At 38.3% G+C, this 20000-nt stretch overlaps 1 protein-coding gene across 1 annotated transcript in view; it reads right to left on the bottom strand.

Annotated features, from left to right (window-relative positions):
* Nucleotides 1-20000, bottom strand: part of LOC138022746 (protein YIPF1-like) — a 35158-nt gene that overhangs the window by 7938 nt on the left and 7220 nt on the right. The window contains exons 3-11 of the mRNA XM_068869680.1: nt 18409-18528; nt 15698-15720; nt 15227-15307; nt 14877-14964; nt 12776-12886; nt 11558-11712; nt 9314-9380; nt 5660-5712; nt 5388-5450 (exon numbers count right to left, since the gene is read on the bottom strand). Coding sequence (XP_068725781.1) covers nt 5388-5450; nt 5660-5712; nt 9314-9380; nt 11558-11712; nt 12776-12886; nt 14877-14964; nt 15227-15307; nt 15698-15720; nt 18409-18528 — 761 coding nt within the window. The remainder of the gene's footprint in view (nt 1-5387; nt 5451-5659; nt 5713-9313; nt 9381-11557; nt 11713-12775; nt 12887-14876; nt 14965-15226; nt 15308-15697; nt 15721-18408; nt 18529-20000) is intronic.

The raw sequence follows: 20000 nt of genomic DNA, 5'->3' as shown, positions 1-20000 counted from the left end.
CCGGAAAAAAACTTTCACAGGTTTGCTCACCAGTTATCTGAGTTTTTGCCCCTTTACCTACAAACTGGGGTTAATCAAAACCTTGATTGATAGAACTTTTAAGATAAACAACACTTGGATGGGGTTCCATACTGATCTTCAAAAATTGTCTGTCATTCTGCGGAGGAATCTCTTCCCTGAAAACCTTATCAACAAATATATTTCTAAATATATTCAGACAGCAGTCAAGGGAGGGAAAACACAGTCTCATTCAGGAATCGAGCCCCAGGAAACACCTAAGTTTTTCTTTAAAATCCCTTACGTTGGGCACTTCTCAGTCACGGCACAGAGGTGTATACGCAAACTTGCTAATCGGTTATGTAAACCTATTGATATAAGGTTAGTCTTCACTACTTTCAAAGTCAGGAGTCTTTTTAATGTGAAAGATGCTGTCCCTGTAGGGCTTCGCACGCGTGTGGTCTATAAATTTTCGTGTGCAAGTTGTAATGCTTGTTATGTTGGTGAAACCAGCCGACACTTCTCCACACGAGTGCGCGAGCACTTACTTTCAGACAGATCTTCGAACGTTTTTAAACATCTGCAGAGTTCAGAGTCTTGTAAGGCATCCTGCACACAGGATTGCTCGAGATCCTGGACTCTGCAGCCACTAAGTACCAAGTGAAGCTTAAGGAATCCATGTATATAAAATGGGAGAAGCCCGATCTCAACCAGCAGGTGAAACACATTAACCTGACTCTCTCCCTGTAAGGAACTAAGCGTCACTCATTTAAATTTTTGTTTTGTTCTGTTTTGATTTAATACGCAATATTGACAACGCAATGTAACGAAGTTTGTAAGATCGCGCGCGCTTTAAATTCAACGGCGATTTCAAAATATGTAACACTGAAGATGACGGATGTACCGTCGAAACATGTCTGGAAAATTAAAGAAAGTTGTTATGTTTATACGACTATCTATATTGTTGCTGCTATCTAGACCTTTCAGATAAGATACTAGTTACAAGGTAAAGTAAGAACCGCTCAGGCTAAAGGATGTGCAACCGCCTGATACGCAAACCCAAAAACCCAGTGGGAAAATAGGAACGTATTCCCCAACCAAATGCAGGCGCACTAACCTCTGGGGGCTAGAGGTAATATAAGATTTCCAGACATACAAAGTGATCTAAAATAAAATTTGAAAGTTCGAGAGCTGAGATGAATACATTACATCCTGACAAACTTATATATCTAAATAACAATAGACGAATTCAATGCCATAGCGGCACCCGTGCATTTCATGCCAACAGGAAAATATTTACATTCTTTCTCCGCCGAATGTAAATACATATACTAAAGTTTACTGAAGTTAAGGGCCCACAGACTGATTTTCCCCGCGTTGCTAAGGAAGTGAAACATTACTTCCGGTGACTGATGTCATCAAATCATGAGCTGACAAGAAAACCCACTCACAAGCAAAAGTCACCACACGAACTGTTGTGTCCATCGAAGGTTCTTCCTCGCGGTCGTTCTCAGATCAACTGCGCATGCGTAAACGAACTGACTTCCGGTTTGAGAAAAAGCTAAATTTCCGGTGGTCTTTATATTGGATTTTTTTTTATAAGGCACGTTTCACCCCCAAATACAGAATATAGCTAAGCATTGATTTTTTCAAATCATCTTTTTTGAAAAGGTTATGGGTATTTCAGTATCGTTTATGTCTTTAAAAAGAACATTTTTCAAAATAAAAAGAAAACCATGTTTGGCTGGATGCAAAAACGAAAACAAATTATCAAACCACCGATTAAATACCCAAATTGCGTAGCACTGAGACAAATTTAGAGTTTTCTGTTATTGGTCATGTGACCATGGGCGTGGCATGATGACGTCATATTTAGGGTCATTGGCTTGCAAAAGTTGGAAAATGACCAAAATAATGCCAAATTCTCTCAAATTACTTAACCATTACATCCTTAGCAACGCACTCCAAAAAATACGTCAGTGGGCCCTTAAGTCCCCTCCGGCGGGGTTAGTATCTGGATGGGTGACCTAAAACATATACCCCTTCGTAAAACAGAAGCATTGGACCGAAAATACTATTAACGCTAACAAATGCGAACTCAGCAGGGTACAGATTTTGTTAGCTTGAATCGAAAGTAACATTGATGGAATTCAGCCGGCGCTGTGATGTTACCGTGGCATGTTTACTCGCCAAACAGTGAAGCATCTGTGCCAAATGATGGCAAGATACCGGGTTTTCGTAAGTTTCTTTTTCTGTCAAGTGTTATAAAGTTTGACAATAAATGAGCGAATTCAAAACAAAGATCACAATCGCCCAACTCTTGAGGTTGACCATTGTTTCTGCAAAGTCAAAAATTTACTCTCATTTTGGAAATAGCAGCTACTTTATTATTCATCGGTGTCACAATTTTTTGCTGATTTTGGGGCTCATTTTGTTGAAACTCAAGCACGCTTCAAACAGACCTGTTTATTTTCGTGAACCCTTCCTGCTTACAGAGCAATACTAAAAATATCCTGCCGTATCACATTTCAACCTTAAGCTCGAAAAATCAATACAAAACATGATATTATAATTCACAAAGACAGAAAATAATATCACAGAATCCTTTTTCAGCGAAACATTTATTGAAACAAACAACATACTTGCTCTTAGAGGCAAAAACCCTTATCCATTTCATTGCGAGCACTCAATCGTGTCAAATTACCATGTACTTCAGGTTCAAACCCTTTCCTGAAGAACCTTCTCCTTGAATAATCTTGCACAAAATAGTCGACGAGCTTTCTTTCAAATAACTCTTGACTGTCACATTTCCAATTATTTTTTTTTACTTGACTTTGTTGAACCCATAAGTTACCAGATAATTTTCCAATTGATAAAATAGGGGAAATACAGCTCACTTTCGGCTCGACGGGTGAAAGATTGTTGTCGAAGTCCATTACTCGTCGCTTTTAAGATTCCAGATCATCATCACCTGTCTTGGTCATCCAATTGACGTTCCCTTCTTGAGCTCCATGAGAGCATATTTTGTTGACTAAAACGCCATTCGCGTTGCAATGACTTTTGACGCCATTGCTGGTTGACGAGAATAACAAACTCACGAGGCAGAATGTATATTTATATTTAATTAAGTTAGCACAATAGAAAGATGCACGAAAATGCTTTACTATTGCCATAAAAACTATCCAGTTATGCTCGCATATTATAAAACATGATGAAGTCATAAAGGCGACCTTTTCCAGCGAACAATTTTTTGAAACAAACAACATATTTGCTATTAGAGGCAAAAACCCCTTCCTCTTTCATTACGTGCGTGAAAAGAAAAAACTCAATCGTGTCAAATATGCGCAATATTACAACAAACAAAATTTCAGGATCAAACCGTTTCCATGAAGAACCTTTTCCTTTAATAATGAAGCACAAAATAGACGACAAGCTTTCTTTCAAATAATTCTTGGCTGTCACATTTCCAATTATTTTTTTACTGAAGACTGTGCAGAGTTGATCGCAGATCCACTTAAGGTGTTCGATTCGTTTTCTGTCTTTGTTGAACCCATAAGTTACCAGAGAATTTTCCATTTGGTTTCAGTGTTCTACATAACAGCACACTTGGTAAAATACTTGAAATACAGCTCACTCTGATTTCGGCTTGACGGGCGATAGATTGTTGTCGAAGTCCATTACTCGTCGCTTTTAAGATTCCAGGTGTTTGTATTTCACCGCCTGCCTAGTTTATCCAACTGACTTTCCATTATTGAGCTCCATAAGGGTATATTTTGTTTAAGGATCCACTAAAATGCCATTCGCGTTACATGACTTTCGAAGCCATTGCAGGCTAAGTTAATGATTCTACTGTGTCCACCAGAGAAATCTACGCATTTCCATTACCCTCTCGATCCTAAGAAAATACGCACAGAAGGCTCTATGCACAAAGACACCACTTACCAGGGGAGTGAAAGGCAAGACTTTTACCTACACGGAAAATAAAACGGAGAAATCAACCCATTTTCCGACTGGGATTGCCATACGGCAACCCAGTAATAAGAAATTCTGGCGGTCACATTCTCGATTGTAATGTCTGTGTCCTGAAGGTCTACATTCCGTCTTTTTCCTCTGGAAGGCAGAGGAGAGCTGAGCGGAGGATAGCAAACGATACTTTTTCTCTTAGCCACGACACGGTGCTGGCGTAGTTCTCTCCCTTCTTAATTGCGAGTAATTCAGCTAATCTGTTGTGGTGTCTCTTATATTCCTCGGCCATTCCACCTGCTTGCATATTGGCGTGGTTTTTTTTTTTTTAATAATAATAATGAAAGACGTTTGTCGGACTTACATGTAAACCTATATAAATCTCGATACAGTTTAATTGTTACCCTAAGTGATACTATGTGACTAAATTCCTCACCTAAATCGACAAACAAGGCCCATTTGTTCAAAAGTCGATTAACCGAGGCTTGAATTTTGCGCTTAAAAAAGGTCTTAAAGGTTCCCATAATCCGGGATTACCTTGAGCAGGCTTTGCACAACTGGATCCAGAATATTAAATGACAACATCACACATTCATTTCTTAACTCTAGGCGAATTCTCTCTCCGACTTAAGAGCTAAAGCTCGAATTGTAAGCTTCTTTATCTCCCTACAGCGGTCATTTTCTTTAATCAACTCTGCAGACACAACCTAACTTCAGCTTTTTGAAACCTCGTCACCTTTCTACCACCTTTCTGCCACCTGGTATTAATCACACCACGTAAATCGTCATCGCAAATTTTTCATGTGACTTCAACTAATTTATACTATAGCCAGCAATGCTTTGAGAAACTGTTCCGTTTCCGTTATGCACGGAATAGTATTCCCCAATAAGGAAAGAGAGCTCTAAGAGCAGGGCTGGCGCAGAGGTGACAGCACTCGCTTCCCACCAATGTGGCCAGGGTTCGATTTCCAGACTCGGAGTCATATGTGGGTGGAGTTTGTTGGACTCTACTCTGCTTCTAGAGGTTTTACTCCACCGGAGTATTCAGGTTTACCCCTCTCCTCAAAAACTAATGTTTGATATCATAATTATATGTAAAATCGTAAATCGGTGTCCCCAACTGGTGAACCAGCCCTAGAAGAGTTCAAGCATAAAATTCACTTCATTGTTTTGTTTCTTTTTTTTTGAGAACCAAGAAGGAGTGCGCTCTTTTGGAGATTTCGACTATGCCTTGCAATCAGATGTACATTATTTTCAAGTTCGAGTCTTATTTACTTGCGCTATAACTGTGATGCTTTGCGTACAGCGTAAAAGCAAAGGATGTACCGTTGATTAAATTCTCGATGAAATACTTGGACTAAACTCCACGGACGAGACTGATTAATGGAAAAGTTTGAATTTCCTTGCTATTAGTCTACACTGTTTACCTTGAATCCTACAGCAAGAAGTCCATGAAAAAGTAAAATAATTGCCAAGATCAAGGCAGCAATCTAAAATTTTAGAAGAAAGGGACAGAATAAGACAACAGCATACGTTTAACCCAACACAATTCAACATGATTTTTGTTCACACTTTTGCTACTTGATCAAAACAATAGGTCACTAGAATAAACGAGATTTTAAGCGATAGGTAACATATTTTTAGACACAGATTTCTGCAAAACAAGTAAACGAAGCCTACGGAAAAGTAGATAGACTACCTTTTTATCATCGTCTTCAACTGCAGGCCAAAAGGTTGAAAGCAAAACGGTACCTGAAAAGAAATGTTTGTAACATTAGTTAGTTGGAATTTTTCAGGTGTATAAGTGCGAGGGCCACTTCTGCACTTAAAAAATATATATATAGGGCAAACGGCGGCTTCAACATCCGTTCGATTTTGTTGACTGATGTTGAACGATGTTGAACGATGTTGAACGATGTTGAACGATGTTGAACGATGTTGAACGATGTTGAACGATGTTGAACGATGTTGAACGGTGTTGAACGATGTTGAACGGTGTTGAACGATGTTGATTGACTGCTAGGATGGGTAAACGGTTTCAACACATCATCAATATTTGATTCAACAAAGCTCACGAGAGGCCTTGAATGTAGTCCCAGGGTACAGCTGCGGTTGTTACTATGGATGCGGACACGTCATTAAGAGACCGATTTGAGAGACCCGGCGATTTGTGCGCACGCGCATACCCATCAATAGGGAACTTCAGCAATGACATTGGTCGAGGTCATACCATTCTCGTCACCAGAGCCTCGGATCTCATGTCTGCGCATGACTCTAGGCCCCAGGCTCTGGGAAACTCTATGTAGGAGAACATGCGCCGTAGGGTTCTTACAGCCAAAAATTGGCTATTTGTCGGCTTACGGCGCCTGCTCTCTCCTCTTCCTAACATGAATCCACCAATCAGAGACGCTTTTCATTGTTCTTACGAAAACCAATGAGAGGACACTTTGTATCAGGGTTCCCCAGAGCTCTTATGCGCAAAATAGAAGAGCTCTGGGGTCGAGATTGGAGGTCACACTTGAGAGAAACAAAGTGTAACAGTATTGTTGACACTACTCTAGGGGAACACTTAACAATAGAGCTTGATTTAACACTAGTGTCAACTCCCTAATGCGACCACAACCAATGCCGGCGGCAATGAGATAGTCACAACTTTGCATATTTAGTGGACAAAAACAATGGCTTTGCACGCCCTGCACGTGCGTTTTTCACTTTTGTCCATTTCCTTGCCGTCGTAAGAAAAAATAAACGTAAAATAGCCGAAATCTGAGGGTTTGTGAAGGACGTCAGTACTTGAGGATTAATTTTCATTTTCTCCCCTAAATTAAGCGCCGTTGTGGCCAGTGTCACGAGGGACTTTAAGCAAAAAGCAGTAATGTACATTGCTCTACCGTACTCGTCAAAGCAACAACGTAAAATAACCAATTTTCAGGTTTTGATGACAACGTGGGTAAATAACAGTGAATCTTTCCTCCTCTCTCTTTCCTTCAAATCCGTACGTACCAATCTGGTTATAGGATAGCTCAAACTAAAAGTTTGAAGTGACATTTTCGTCGCCGTAGCCGTCGTGGTTTCTTAAACTTTCTATTCTTGAGAAACTACCACACCCTTGTCACATTAAAAAGGCTGAAATAGTCACGAAGTGATTGCAATAATGCGAATTCATATTTTGAGATGATGTTCTCGTTGCCGTCGCCGTTGTCGTTTGTTGAAGGAGGGGGAAACGGCTCTTAAGCTTACTCCAAACCTTCGCGGGCTACTTTTGCCGATTTTTTTTTCGACCAAATTAAAGTTAATAATTTAAACTTCAATTTCCCAAAAAATTAAATTCAAATCTTAAAACGCGCTCGAGTTAGAGATTTTTTTAAAGCTAATAAATTATAAAGGCGTTATAATCTTTGTAAGACGTGAACTCCCCAGCGAGTTTTTCGCGGAAAAACGGATCCTATTCCAAATAATTAGCGTTTTTGTTTACATTCGCGAAAAACTCTACTTTTCAAAAATAGCAAAGTAACTACGTCTTCATGAAACGCTCAAGAAAAGAGAAAAGTCCTTGGATAAAGACAAAAGCTACGCCAGGACCCAAGAAGAAAAAAAAACAATTTCTTGAACGAAAAAAGAAAAAATCTTGCGGATAGCGATAAATTTAAGGCTCGTGGTTTGATCAGCCTTCGAAGATTTCCCAAGAAGATGTGGAGAAAGCATACAGCTCTTCCCCGGCATCTTTCCCTGGAGCCAGTACAAAAAACATTGCAAAGGGCAAGTTGGACACAGACAAACCTACCCGATTGCTTTCATGTCGGCCACTAGAGCATCCTTGTAATCTCGCTCCTCGGTTTCATTTTTCGTCGCCCTTGCAATTTTCTTACTGGTTTTCCCCATAGTTATTACCACTGGTAAATAGGCGCGAAGAAGCTAACTAGGATAAAATGTGACTAAAAACACTATTGCTTTCCCGCGAAAGGTCATTTTGCTTTCTGCAAACTTCCGGGGTCCTATCATATCATTGGCTGGCAGCTCAAAGCGTTAGCCCGTTGTTGACATAATTCTCAGAGAAGACGTGACATGCTTGTATTTCTTTCGAAGGGGAAAACTCGCACTACGATTTTGATGAGATAAATTCTCTTCAAACGAATTACTTCAAAACCAATACTTCCCTCGTGGCGGCTTCGGAACGCAACACGTTTCGAAACTTTTTAATAGTTGGAACTTGAAGGACCTATAAAAAGAGAACCAATGGGAAATACGGGAAAATGCTCACACATTTTGAAAGATTGACGCTTTGGGATTGACACTGTGCAGTTACATTTCATCAGCGATCACGTTTGATACACGATTAATTCGACGGAATGGCGCTAAGTCATTTTACTGTTTACCGGCTTCCTTCGCCTTCACCAACAGATAAATAAAACGCTTATACGTTTTTTCGAATTCTGAATTTATTAACTTTTGTATTGATATATAGTTCATCTTTGTGCTAGTTTCCTTGAAAACAGCGCGCGTTCGAATTTTTTTTCTGGAGAACTCCCGCGAAGGCTAAACAACAACAACAACAACAACCACCTTTATTTTCCCTGATAAATACATTTAATGATTAAAAAAGAGAGAGAGCGGGCTGGCAACCTAGAATGACTACAAAGTTAAAAAGATAGGTAGGTAGCCAGTTCCGTACATGTATGCATTAATACAAATTTAGGTTGGCATACACACATACACACAAACAAAGTGAACACAAACCACAAAATAAACATTTAAGGGATAATTATTTTATTTTGTGTTTTGTGTTCAGTTAATTCGTTCAACTCATTCAACATCTATTCTACTTCAATTCAACGTGTTTCAACACTGCAAACGGTTTCAACATCGTTGTTTGACAAAATCGAGCGGATGTTGCAGCAAATGTCGATGCCGTTTTCCCGGGCCTTCATTTCAGTCCTTTTACATGTTCATCAAAAAAGAGGAAAATGGTACACCATCAATAGTAATGTTAAAGTCTAATCTTCTTACCAGTAAGTTGTGCTCCGGGGATCTTGCCATTAGTTTAAATATTTGGTCAAACCAATAGAAATACAATCTTACCACAATTATTTGAAATCTCGCAATCTGATTGGCTAATTTGCAACGGACTCTCTCGGCTGCGTCTCGTGAGTCCACAACGTTGGCAAATACCGTTGTCGATAAGAGTATAGGCAACGCTGAACCACATTCGATTTGCTAAATAGACGGCGCAGTTCGAGGAGAGAGTTATTTTTTGGAACAAGCCGAATGCCTGACATAGTTTGATGCCTGTCTGGTTTGGAAAATTATGAATGTTAGAACGCAACTATTAAAACCTTAAATCTAGTTTCCCCACCTGAAAGACACATTCCTAGCATCACCAGAAGCCACCTTAGCCACTCAATTGGAACTACCCACAGAACCTAGGAAGACAAAACAGAAAGTCTTGATGGAACTACGACGTAAAAGTTGAAATACAAATGTCTCAGGCCGCAGCAGTTAAACCTTAAAATATAGTTAGAAGAGGTTCCTGAGGTTCGCTGTTTTTCAACGACCAGGAGTTTCGCATAGGGAAGTTTGTGCCCGAGGTCTTGCCTATAGCCAGCCACAGAGAGAAGCTCAGTTTTACCAAAAGTTGACTATTTTTTTATCGTAGAAATATCAAAAACAACATTATTGGTTAATTTAGCCCTTTAAATGAATAAAGAGATATTCAAGTCCTCTTAAAACGAGCACAAGGAGTCAAATCGGTGACTTCTAACGCTGGTTACGAAAACCTTTGTTTCCAAGTCCATGTATCCATCGTCTCACTGCACATCAGCTCTAAGGTCTGATTGTTATTGTATCTGAGCTCTTTTCTGTTAGTTCCCCACTTGATTAAGAATGCTCCAAAGGGTTTTCTGCTCAGCGGGCACGCGTAACTAATTAGATGTATTGAGCAAAATCTCGAAACTTAGCTGCGTGATCTGCCATAAATTGTTGCATACAAGTAAGATTTACTCCATCCCACATACGTGCGTTTAAGCGTGTGTGCGTGCATTTACTCTAAGGCCCGTTTCAAACGTCGAACTTTTCATGTACTGAATCTAACCATTAGATCCGGCACATAAAAAGTTCGACGTATGAATCAGTTAGGTTCAACAGATTTGTATTTGGGTCGACTGCACCAGTCGAATAGAACGGCAAAAGTTCCACACCGATTCAGACATTGAACCTTCTCATGTGCCGAACCTAATACATAAAATTAATTACTTAAATGAATTTTTACTTAAATGAATTTTTCGATATAACTGCGCTGATGATTGGCAGGTAGAGAGTAGTGACACTTCACCACGTGTGCTGTGCGAAAAGAAATCAGAGAAGCGTAACGATCGGTGAGAGCGTTCTCGAGAAACTGGCTGGAGCATTTTCGAACTACAGAGCTCACAATGGTTGACTTCCAACTTGCTTTAACGCTATTTACATGAACTACAATTCATGATGTGCATTCACATCTCAATATGATCGCAATTTCCTTGAATAGAAAAAAACAAAGCAAATAAAGCTGTTGCAACTTGTGACGAGTAAATTATCGAACTATTTTGGCTTTTTGCACTGAAGCGAAATGGGATGGAATGGAAATGAGTCGTTTCAAACCTCTTCCACCAGTTCATTTCCTTAGTTAAACCGTTGAAAATAATATTTGCTTACTCCAAGAATTAGGTTTGGCACCTAAAAAGTTCGACGCCTCAATCAACCGTTGAACTTAATCATTTGGGTCGACCCAAATAGGTATTAGGTTCGGCACATGAAAAGTTCGATGTTTGAACCGGGCCTAACTCGTGCAACTATTTATGTGAACCCTTTTGAGCCGCTTGTGATAATTAGATTCTCTTAGGAACAGCGTGCTATTTCCGTAAATCTGGTGCCAAAATTACTATAGTGTACATAATAATAATAATAATAATAATAATAATAATAATGACGATGATGATGATGATGATGATGATGATGACTCTGTGTCATTGTTAGCAAACAAGTGCTCAGTTAAGGACGGTGCTTACTATTTCAAAGGTATTTTTGCACGGTTTACTAAATATGTGGGAGAAGCAGATCTTAACAAGTGTTATTGAAATCCTAAAAGAAAATTGGGGCTAGCCGCGCATTTTTCGATGATAATTAATCAACAATATTTGTAAAACGCTTTAAAATACAAAGCAATGTATGGCGTTCTTTTCTAAATTGAAGCTTACAGTAATTATCCCTGAAAAAAATGCATGCCTACCCCCAATTTCAATTTGGATACCAAGAGCACTTGCTAAGTTCTACTTCCTCTGCATAGTTTGAACCGCTCAAAGATATCCCTGTCTTAATAAGCACCACCCCAAGGAAATTCGAGTATTCTCGAGATGCGCAGAACGTACATGTACGCACAATAGCAATAGTAGGCGCCGTCCTTAAAGGGCATCTGAACCAGAATAAAACGTCTTTGAGGGGCACATAGACTCTAAAAGTTTTATCTATTAGTTGCTGATAAATTCATCCTTTCGAATGCTCACAATGCCACAAACGTTTAATCATAATTTTATAACGATACTACACCAGAGCCACAAGAACTTACTGAGATTGGAATGTAGATGAAGAGGGAGTAGCCATAAACACAAACAATTTCCAGAAAGGAGTATCCAGCGTTGCTTTTCCTCCAAAGAAGAACTCCCCACAAAACAGTGGGCACCACAGAGGCATAGGCAAAGATTGCAACGGCAGCTAGAGTAACTGCAACAAAACCAGAAAACAAATTTATCATTTAGGCAAACTCACCCAATGCAGTATATACATGTCTAATGTTATGGAATAATGCTCTTACTAATAGTTGCTACATGTACAAGACATTTCTTTTGAAGTTTTTGAGTGGACAAACATGTAGGTGCTGTTAAAGTGAGTGGACCTGTAGATGTTTTTAATTAAGCTTGAGATACATTCAAGACCAAAATTAATGTACATTGAAAGAGAAGGTCAAGGGTAAGACTAGAATGATAAATAAATTCACTGTTTCATTCATTACAACTACGTAAAAAATGGGAACATCAGTCCAGGATAAAACTTGTGTAAAGGCCAAGATGGTGTCACACTGTAAAACCACAATAGATGTTACTTAATGCATTGTCAGGGGCACCCAACAAGTGGCAGTTGAGATGCATGTCATTACCTCATTGATGAGTAAAGTCATCTGGCATTAGACAGAGTAAAATCTATTAAGTATCACACCCAGAGGTCAATAAGTTAATTAAAGAGGACATTGACTACTGAACTGCCCCCCAGTGGGGTTAGACAGAGTAAAATCTATTACGGTAAGTATCATTCCTAGTAGTCAATGGGTTAAAGGGGACATCATTTTTGAGTGGATGTAGAGGTTGTTAAGGACGGTGCCTACTAATTCAAAGGTATTTTTGCGCAGTTGAATGGATATACGGGAAAAGCAGATCTCAACAAGTGTTATTAAAATCCAAAAAGAAAATTGGGGTTAACCACGCATTTTTCAAAGATAATTAATCAACAATATTAGTAAAAAGCTTTAAAATACAAAGCAATGTAAGGCGTTCCTTTCCAAATCTCTGAAAAAATGCATGGTTACCCCCAATTTTCTTTTTGGATAGCAAGAGTACTTGCTAAGTTCTGCTTTCTCCGAATAGTTTTAAACTGCGCAAAAATATCCCTGCATTAGTAAGCACTACCGATAGGAAATCCGAGTATCTGAAGATGCGCAGAACGTATGTGCAATAAAAATAGCAGGCACCGTCCTTAAGTGAATTTGGAAATGGTCCATTGCATACACTACCTTTGTGGAAATCATATACCCACTGATGGTCACCAAGGTTACTAAGGTAGCTGGCAAGATTGCCGGTTATTGCAGTCGTAAAAATGAGAGTGGCACAAATCCAGAAAGGTCCTGAAAGTATAATGAGGTACCTACATGTACATATTAAAATAAATTTAATTACGGTAATTACAGTTTTTCAGCAAAAGGTCAAAAACCAAACTAAACAAAGTTGTTGAATGTTAATCAACCTATAATTCTATCCTAAGCAAATATTTTAAAATAAGGATTAAACATGCCAGTTAGCATGTTTTGTTCAAGCAAAAGAGCTTAGCACAAGGGCGCCTAGCCAAGTTTTGCGATCACTTTATTTTACCATTTCACAAAATTGCAATTATTATCATACAGTAAAATAGATATTACATGTAAACAAGCAGCTAGGCTTCTTTCAGAGAAAAGTACACAAGTAACAAACTTTGCTGGACAACTATGGCAACCACTCTATTATATATACAAGATACATACAATACTCAAAGGCCACATCTTTAAGTTAACTGACTAGATGTGTAGCACAATCACCATACCCAATAGGCTAGTTTCGAATTGTGCAGAAACAAAAGAATAGAGTCGAGGTTCAGGGGAATAATTTGCATTTTCTTTGTTTTGAACAATACAATATGCTAATTATTTCCCTGAACCTAGACACTGTTCTTTTGTTGCTGCACAATTCGAAACTAGCCTATTGGGGGTGACTCAGAAACATTTCCTGATTTATTCAGTTTAACGTCTTCAATAAAGCTATATTTTTGCTGAATTCTAAGGTTATCCTTGTTGATTAGCGTACAGGGTGTAAAAAGGGTTAGCGACTTTCTTTTCTTGAGAAAACAAATGAAAAGGATAGAAAAATAGGGAAATTTTGAGTGTAACGCATAACACAATTTTCAAATTGAAAGTCTTTAAAACCATTTTTCATAGGAGAAAACACTTATGTGGATTAACGGACAATAACCAGTGATAACACGCAGTAAATACCGCATATGAGCCAAATTTTAACAGTTCAAGTTTATTAAAACACATTAAAAAGATTCAAAATTCCGTAGTTTCCTTACTGTAACGCTGTGCTTTGGAATTCTGGCGCTCACTAGGTTATTGTTTGAAACAAGTCTTCAATTGAGATCTGTGGGTTCAAAACCATCTGAACTAAATGCTTATACCTTGTGCTTTAACTTACAGAAAAATTAGTTTGAGGGATCCACTACGAATGGAGAAATCACTTCTCAAAACAGTCGCTACGCTTTTTCTGTTCCGCAATTACGCAATAATATTTTTCGAGACCACTTCTTTCAATGTTGCTCCTAATCCAACCAAGGCATAACTGGGTTCCAACCAAGCATTTGCTGAATGCTCACAAGTTCCCCCTAGCTATTTCCACAGTTTCGTCATCGTAGCTTTCAGGGTTGGGAAAATATTAGCCTTTGACTGAGTCGCTACGTTTTTTTTAACATGCTGGGCCATATTGAACCAAGTCTCGAGTGCCAGTAAACATCACAACCTACTTCGCAAAGAAGCCATGATTTCCATGCCCTTCACAAGGCTTGGTAACCTTTCCTCTATGGATATTATTGGGAAGTCCACAATGTCTTTTCAGGGGCAATTTTCAGGAAATTGAGAGAGACATCTGCTCTGACCTCAAATTGTAAAGTGGAGCAAAAAAGTGGAGCAGAAAGCCAGCGTTTAGGGTGTCAATAGAACTAAATGAGGGGATACTATCCTCCATGTAGTGAAAGCTTTCTGTATTTACTTTTTATTTGCCTCAAAATTGACTATCTGTATGAAAGACCACGCCTGCAAGGGGTCATGGGTAAATCAAAAATTCAGTTTTAACAGACCAAACTTTAATATTTTCCGAAAAATTAGAAAGATATGAAAGTCTGGGTGTGAAATAAGCCAAAATAAGTGATTTTCACCCCAATAAACACAATTTCACAATTTTTAGGTATGTTACAGGAAATTATGGGTACGGTGATCATGCTACTGATCATGTACTACAATTGGAATTTTCTTATCACTCATCCACATCAACACCATGGCCACCACCATGAATGTTCTACATGTAACTTACCATAAAGATCAGGGTTTGGTCGAATATAAGACACAAGGAAGTTTTTCCTAAAAATAGGCACCATTGAACCAATTATTCTTTTCCCAACCTGTTGATAAAACAGAAAAATAAACTCTTGCACTGCATGATAAGATCTACTTGAAGTACAGTATCTCTACTAGAGTTGTAAAACCTTTAATCCGTTCCGCTACGGGACCATAGGCGGCTATGGTCCAGTAGCGGAATGGATAAAAGTTCACTGTTTCTTTACAAAAATGAATGGAACCCTTCCACTCTTTATCGGAACCGTGCCATTTTTCCTCTGTCGTGTAAATGCGCCTTAAGGTTTAGTGAAAAAGGAAGATTCTCACTTGGTAAGTGTCCACATCAAAGAAGGTTTGGTAATACTCAAATGTCCAAAAGGGAGGCTGTTTTCTTTGTCCTGCTAAAAGCTAGAGATAAACATTAACTTTGTAACATTAGTAAAATGCTCTTACCTTAGCCCTTCCCTAGTTGAAAGTGACACTTAAAATATTTTACTCTGGCTAACGGCAGACGATTTTACTTGCCAGTTGGGGTGCTCAATGCCAGAATGAGTTAAGCAGCTGAGCTAAACTAGTGAGAAAATATCAATGCAACACTCCAAGGTAAATGTTTGAGTGAATACTCAATAGACGTTGCCTTACCTAGAAACATTCAAGAAAGAAACCCAAATTCTAACCAAAAAATCAAGGATAATAACAGCTGTCATCAATCTTTTTTCCAGTTTTCAATGAAAATTATAACTTGTATGAAAATAAAACAAAACAAAAATAATTGATTTTAGGCAGACCTACATGTACCTCAGTTTTGTCTTCTTCATCATCTGGAAAGAAAATTATGTAGAATATTATTATCAGGGTCGGAAAAACAAAGCAATAAGAAGCTTTTTTTCCTTGCTTGTGTTGATTTTTTTTGTCTTCCATAGAAGTCTTTACATTAATTTGCATGACTTTTGTGTGCCTCCTGCAATTCCCTTTAAACGCAAAAGTGTCTGTGTTACAAAGTACATGGTTCAATTTTTGTTTTGGTTTGTAATTTTTCAAACCAGTTGGATTTTGATTTTTTTTTGTCTATTATTCATTATCACAATCCATTAAAAACAAAGGAAAATCAAAATACATGTATAACTGGTTTCATATGACTGGTTTAAAAAAATTAACTTTGAACTGGGAGAAAATTTCCCTGCTAGTGGAGGTTTTCTTTTTGTATTCACTGGGCTGATGAGTAAAGGAAAAGAGACAACCGTCATGGGTTGAAACTCACTTTGATCCAACCACTGTCCACAACCTTGCCCATGTCCCAGTATTTGCTGACTGTGACTTGAGCCCACTGTGTTCCACGCATTCCTTTACAGTAGTTTTGCCCACACAACATGAAGTATCATGTGAGAATTCACTCTCTAAGTAACCACTCCCTATGCTCAGCACAGTGAGTTTCAACCCAGGGTACATGTAGAGGTCTTATTTCCCGTACTCATCAGCCCAACGAACGCAAAAGGAAAGAGACCTGCTAGCAGGGAAGGACAACATTTGAACTACAACATAACTATCCTCCTCAAGTTTGTAAATACTGACACAATAATCTCCTTTTCAGTGTTAATTTACATTTTATTATAAGTACAATGTAATGCAAGGTACAATACACATTTTTGTACAATAAAATTCACTTTTACTGTGAAAACACCCATATACAATAGGCTGCTGTACTTGCACATGAAGTTGATACTGCTTTTGAAAACAAGGAAAGCTCAGGATCTCAGCTTAAGGTGGCTCCATATGGTTATTCGCTGCTTATTTGGCGGGCACTAGGATCCACTATCCATGGAAATGTTCGCATTGCTCTTAATCGCACCTCTCTCAAGCAAACTTCTAAAGACAAAACTACTCTTTTCAACCATCAGTGTTAAATTTACGAGGTTTTAACTGGAATTAAAACTCTCTAAAGTTGTTTACAGTGTTTATTTTGCTTTTATTTTCAAATTGATTTTATTCCATTTCCTTCAGTGAAAATTTCCTTAACTTTGACAAATATTACATAACATTTGTCCAGAGGAATCTTCTGAAGACCAAAAAATTAGGGGTTACAAAGGTAGTTTCGTTGCATTTAGCGAATTTGTGACTTTCAGCTCCACTTTAAAAATTGTCTTACAAAATTTCTTGATGAATTGGCAGATGGAAGGCGTAAACAGTAATTACCACTCTGCAAAATTTGAAGAACTTTGACAGAAGAAAACTGGAGATATTTCATGTGAAAGTTCTGCATTTTTTCAATGGCAAAGAATGGGAATTCGGCAAGATTGCCATTTGAGCATGCGTGTAATTTTCAACTTTATGTACAGACACGTGCGCTCGTACCTCTTCTTGAGATCTAATGTTTACGTGGACGTGAGCAAAGAAATCGAATGAATTTGGAATGAGAGCTCAACCTCAAGCTCTTTGCAGAAAGGGACAAAGTCTGGAGGAGTATCTTCTTCACTTGGTCTACAAATATGGGAATCTCCCTTTGGAGATTTTTGCTTGTGTTCCATAGGATTCACGACTCTAATGACGGCTGTGTCCCTCGATCGATGGTTGTTAGAATCAGATAAGTTGTTCAGAACGGTGGGAAATGATTTTTTTCAATCTTCTGTTGGACTCTAAAGATTTTGCAGCCTTCTTAAGAATAGGTAAACATTTCCAAAAGATGATGAGTGCACAAAATTTTGGCGATAAAACAGGTTCCAAAGTTAGGAAGCCATGTTTGTTTACTTTCCACATGGGAGAGCCATGCATCGGTCGTGCCATCAGCCACTTTCTAGTAACCACGTTGCCTGTGGTCAGGAAACTATATGAAGATGAAGCCACCTTAACAAGGAGAACATTAAGGGAAGCCACAAATAGGCTCAGTGGTTAGACCTGTGGATTCTACATGTATGCAGGTTCTCTGATCACTACCAGCCAAGATTTACAAGTGCAGTATCTTTGTCCCAAATCCAATGGGCCATTTCCGAGTTGCTGTTTGTCTCGGTTTCGAAGTGAGTCTTGGTGCTCAACTATTGTAAGGGAAATGAGTTTGATTTGCATAAGAATATGCAACTCATTTCCATTTGAATGGTTGTGCACCAGGACTCGCTTTGAAACTGAGGCATGCAGCAACTCGGAAATGGGCTATTCACTAAACTTTGCAAACACATACATGTATAATTTAATTTTGTAGATGGTTTTCTCAACAATGTAAACACAGGTGTATTTGAAACATTTGTTTCTACAGATTACACACCTCTGTTGCCATCATTTAAACAAATTTTCAAGAATACATATTCTTGGAAACTTGACTAACTTAAAATAAAAAAAATAACTTCTGCAATCATAGTTTGTTATGGGTATTCTGACTTGACAACTCATCCAAACCTACAGTTTATGCTTAGTGCAGGGTTAGTCTCTAATTTGAGTATATGTGTAAACCATTTAATTTTCATCCTTCAGCAACAATTAGTCCAAATTAAAGAGTACTAAGTTTAAGAGAAACTTACCATCAGAAAAGTCTTGTAATGCATGTGTTCTGATATCATGTGTTCTGATCCCACCTGTAGAATCCTCACCAATTCTACCACCAGTGTTTAGGTTATTCACATCATCTACTTTGGTGAAGTCTGAAATAAATAAGAATCACAAAGAAGATGACATTAATAGTAATAACGAAACCCTTACTGAAAACAAAAATCAAACAAAAATCCACATCAGGGAGCACAATTACCTTTAATTTACCAAAACATTTCATTTCATTTCATTTAACAAAAACATTTCATGCTTTTATGTTCATGTTACAGCAGTTATCAGTAACATGCGCCCCTCAACAACATTTTTAACAAAATTTTATAAAAATTTAGGTGGACGTCAATCAAATGTTTCCTTGACGAATTCAACTGCCACCAAGAGAACAGAAGTATTGTCATAGAAACATTTGATTGACGTCCACCTAAATTTTACTTTCAAAATATGAGAAAAAATTGTTGCAGGCGCATGTAACTGATAACCACTGTAAGTTTCGGACACTTTCCAAATTTGAAATTTCATAGCACAAGTAGTGTCATATGAACAATTTCCACTTTAGACAAACTTAATACAACAAACAATTTCAGACAACATGTACATGTATTGTTGCTTGGTGCAGGAAATGCTTTACCCACAAAACTGTCATAAGCCAGTCCTACACCTGGAATACTGTACTTAAAAACATTATTATTTTGCACTGAAGCCATATTCCCTCCTGAAGAGCGACACCTTCAGATTTTTACTCTTACTCAAACACCAGACGATTTTACTGGTCTCAATGGAGGCTGGTTTAGGGATGAATGGGTTAAAAATTCTAGGAGATCACTGTGAGCCACACCAATAATTTATAGATTTAGCCAAGCCTAAAAGCAGAGCTCCCATTTCTAGCCCCAGAAAGCAATAAACCGTAAAGACTTGTGTATAAGTCGCACGTTTTTGCTTAAGTTTTGGGCCAAAAGTCGTGGGTGCGGCTTATGCACGAGACCATTGCTTTCGGTAGAAGTGGTGGCTCCTAAAAGAGCCGTTTGTTTGCATCTTCAGGTTCTAAACCCGAAGCTTGCACGCCAGTAGTTCTTTCAAGTGTTTTATTTGCACTGTTTTTGAGCAGTTAAACTCTAAAGCCCGGCTACACATTCAAACATTGTTATAAAACATTTGTTGGATTTTTTCTAAAATCATGCTTGAAAGTTGGGGGTGCGGCTTATACATGAGTGCGGTTTATACACAAGTCTTTACGGTAGTGTACATGGAAATAATCATGCTTGTGCGTAAAGTACAAAATTAATATTATCATTAGTGTACAAATTACAGTGATCAAACACCTCTGAGCTGACAGCAGTAAACAAAGAAGAAAAGCTGAGACTGAAAAGCCCTGTTGAAGGGAGTCTCAATAAAGTATGTCTGTACATGTATGTATGTAAGAAGATCTTTCAGATCTTAAAACCGCGCTTTGAAAATTTATCTGTTTTCTTACCACTATAATAGTCGCAACATAGTACACATTGTATTCCAAAGCAGTCTTTGTTGATTCACTATGACTATAGACACAAAATCACCTGATCAATCTGTA

Source organism: Montipora capricornis, chromosome 11 (assembly GCF_036669925.1).
Source record: "Montipora capricornis isolate CH-2021 chromosome 11, ASM3666992v2, whole genome shotgun sequence".
Classification (NCBI taxonomy): domain Eukaryota; kingdom Metazoa; phylum Cnidaria; class Anthozoa; order Scleractinia; family Acroporidae; genus Montipora; species Montipora capricornis.
The sequence above is the reverse complement of the archived record's forward strand: the minus strand, read 5'-3'. Positions and strand labels throughout refer to the sequence as shown.